The sequence below is a fragment of the Mus caroli genome, chromosome 1, assembly GCF_900094665.2.
Source record: "Mus caroli chromosome 1, CAROLI_EIJ_v1.1, whole genome shotgun sequence".
In the NCBI taxonomy this organism is placed as follows: Eukaryota; Metazoa; Chordata; class Mammalia; order Rodentia; family Muridae; genus Mus; species Mus caroli.
Window position 1 is genome coordinate 181,873,187 of NC_034570.1, and position 3,173 is coordinate 181,876,359.

At 40.7% G+C, this 3,173-nt stretch overlaps 1 protein-coding gene across 6 annotated transcripts in view; it reads right to left on the reverse strand.

The window, feature by feature from the left end:
- Positions 1-3,173, reverse strand: part of Rcor3 (REST corepressor 3) — a 40,101-nt gene that overhangs the window by 17,669 nt on the left and 19,259 nt on the right. For all 6 annotated transcript variants that reach the window (XM_021157796.2, XM_021157805.2, XM_029474636.1 and 3 more), the window contains one exon: positions 827-904. In XM_021157796.2, the coding sequence (XP_021013455.1) occupies positions 827-904 (78 nt within the window). The remainder of the gene's footprint in view (positions 1-826; positions 905-3,173) is intronic.

The following is a 3,173-nucleotide window of genomic DNA, read 5'->3' on the forward strand; positions in this document are numbered from 1 at the left end:
CTGCTGTGGGGAGCACTGTTTCTGTGGCCCTGCTGTGGGGAGCACTGTTTCTGTGGCCCTGCTGTGGGGAGCACTGTTTCTGAGCACTACTCTGCTGCTTTGCCATCTCCCTCATCTCATCTGCAGCTATTAAGTCAGATACAGGAAGCACAGAGAGGCCCCACAGGAACATATGCAACTATTTGATCAGTATATTCAGAGAAAGGCAAATCCAGAATATGAATTGTAACGTGGGAGTCTTTAGAAAAAAAAAATCAAAGATTTTACTGCAGAAACTTTTGTAAATAGACTTGATTGGATTTGGGGGGCATTTAAGTTTTCCTATAATTACCATGAACACAGAAACAAAACCCAAATAAGGTTTTGGTAATAAGATAGGTAATATACATCTTTATATATGAGATTTTACATTTTCAGGTAGAATGTAAGAAAATAAATACAGTAAAATCCTCATTGAAGTTTGAGCTAAAAAACAAGAGTCTTAAAATAAAATTTTGTTTAAGAAAAACCCATCGTGATTTGTTCTGTAGTGTTACCAGTTCACACAGGTAGAAAAGGGCTTTGAACAAATACTGCTTATGCCCAGATGTGTTGCAGCCCCCCAGGGACTATGTCCTATGCCCTCTCTCACTGCTGAGGGCAGGGGAGGTGAATTAATTTAAATATGGAAACATCAGTCGAGTCAAAAGATAATTATGTAGGTGTAAAAACTAGGGATGGCCAATTGTCCACATTGTGCAATGTTCCAAAGGGACCAGCGCAGACCCCGAGCCTGGCAGCCAACCCCAAAGCACAGGCGCTCCATCACATGCATCTCAGATCATACCTCAGCCGGTTTGAACTCTTCAATTCCACCTTCCATTTTCTGCTTAAGTGCACTGTTTACTTGCTTAGCATTCTGAACCTTCACAAAAACGACAAAACGTGAGTCAGATCATGCACTCAGTAAAGCCTTGTGAGTAAGTACTATGTAAGTCAACAGGGCATGCGTCAACCCCATCATAGGTTTCAGTTCAGGAGGACAGACACAATTGTCACACGTGAGACGTGCCATTCTGTCAATCGATTAGCACATACTTTGGCAGATTGATAGGACTCTGAGTAAGACTCTTCTGTGGGGTGGTGGTAGTTCTGAGCTCTGAGCTGGGCTTCACTCCTGGAAGGCAAGCACTTTACCACCGGGCTAACCCTCGTCCTAAATCAGACTTTGAACATCATTTAACAGTGCCTTTTATAACCAAAGGCAGCTGGCAATAAACAAAGATTAAACTCTATTGCCAGTTCTCATCACCATAATGTTCTGACCAAATGGCAAACGTTCCTATAATAATAATGGTGATCATGATTATTATTTGCTAGATATAAAACATCATCCTTTTACATTAAAAACAAATCACTCAATTCTTACAACCATTTTGTGTGGTAAATATAACTAGCTCTGTATAACACAACATACATACTCTTAAAAGTTATTTTATTATGTAAAATCTTTAATTAACAAAAACCTACATCTTATGGGGAAAAGGTACCTTTTGGGTAGAACAGTCAACATCTTCAATGGCAAACATGAAAAGATAGGGATCTAACAAAGATGGGAGCAGAATTTTATATACGCTAAAGAAATGCAAAAATGCTACAATCAAGATGGCACTTGACCTTATAAAAATATTCAGGCTAGTGTGAAGCCAGGTGTCAGCCTGGCTGCACCTTCTGAGTTCCTGTGCATGGTAGAAGGAGGGCTACTTGAAATTCTACCTAAGGTTTACATCAGATGTGTGCGGTTTCCAACACACAGTGAATTGATATGGCTGCTACACAATAGAGGTGTATGAATGTACTCAGTCAACTAGATAGAGTTCTTCACTGACAAAAACCATACATTTGCCCAACACAAAAATCACACTCCACTCAAATTGTTTCCCAATTTATCTATCAAAAGCAGTGGAATACGCATGTTTTCAAACAGGAGCTGAAGTAGGCCTGACTCTGCTTCCATTGGAACCATCCATAGAAGATAAAAATACAAGGCACACAGAGGTCAAGTAATCTTTCAAGGTTATACATGTACAAAGTACAATCTAAACACAAACCAAGTTTCAAACTCTGAGTCTATGGGCAAGTTAGTGTCCATGTGGAGTATACATGAGAACTGTCTTCTTGCTAACCCCTTCCTTTTGGTTGTTGTTTTTTTTTTTTTTTTTTCTCCAGTATGGACAGCCAAATATTTTTAGGTTATTCATCATGTTTTTTCAACCATAGAATCTAGAATAAACCAAAAGATAGTTTAGAGTGAATCAGTTGGCCATGTCAGGAAAACTCACATAGGAGAAGGAAAGGAAGAGCGTGCAAGAGAATAAATAAAGGGTGCTTATGCTAGGCATTGCTGTTGGGTGCTGTTGGGTGGGTGTAGGTAGCGTCAGGGAAAGGCTCCAGTTCAAAGCACTCAGCAGCTGGACAGTGTGGGAGAGACAGAAAGAACTCTAGGCAGAAAAGCATTTAGGAAAAAAGGAGGGACATAGGGCCAGGACAAAGAACCGAAGAGCCATGCAGTAGGCCAAAGAACTTCAATTCTGCCCAATGACTGAAGGAAACTGAAAAATTTTAATGGAGAGAATGTGATCACATCTGCCTTTTAGAACAGCACTTCTAATAAGCAGCACAGAAGACAGAATGATATGAGAGCACAGATCAATGCAATGTAGCAATAAAAACCTCTCAAGAGGAATGATGGAGTGACAGTGGTGCACACCTGTAATCCCAGCACTCAGAGGCAGAGAGGCAGGCATATCTGTGTGAGTTCTAGGCCAGCCTGGTCTATATAGTGAGTTCTAGGACAGCCAGGGCTGTGTAGAACAACACTGTCCAAAAAAAAAAAAAAAAAAAAAAAAACCAACCAAACAAACAAAAAAACCCCAACCAACCAAGCTGAAAAAGAGTAACTCAGACGGCCTGGTGGTTAAGAACACCTGCTGCTCTTCCAGAGACCCTGGATTTGATTCCCAGCGCCCAGCTCACTTACAACAGTCTGCAGTTCCAGTTGCAGGGAATTTGACAACATTTGATCTCTGTGGGTACCATTCAAGTACATAGTATACATACTCACACATAGGATAAAATATTTATGAGAGAGAGAGAGAGAGAGAGAGAGAGAGAGAGAGAGAGAGAGAGAGAGA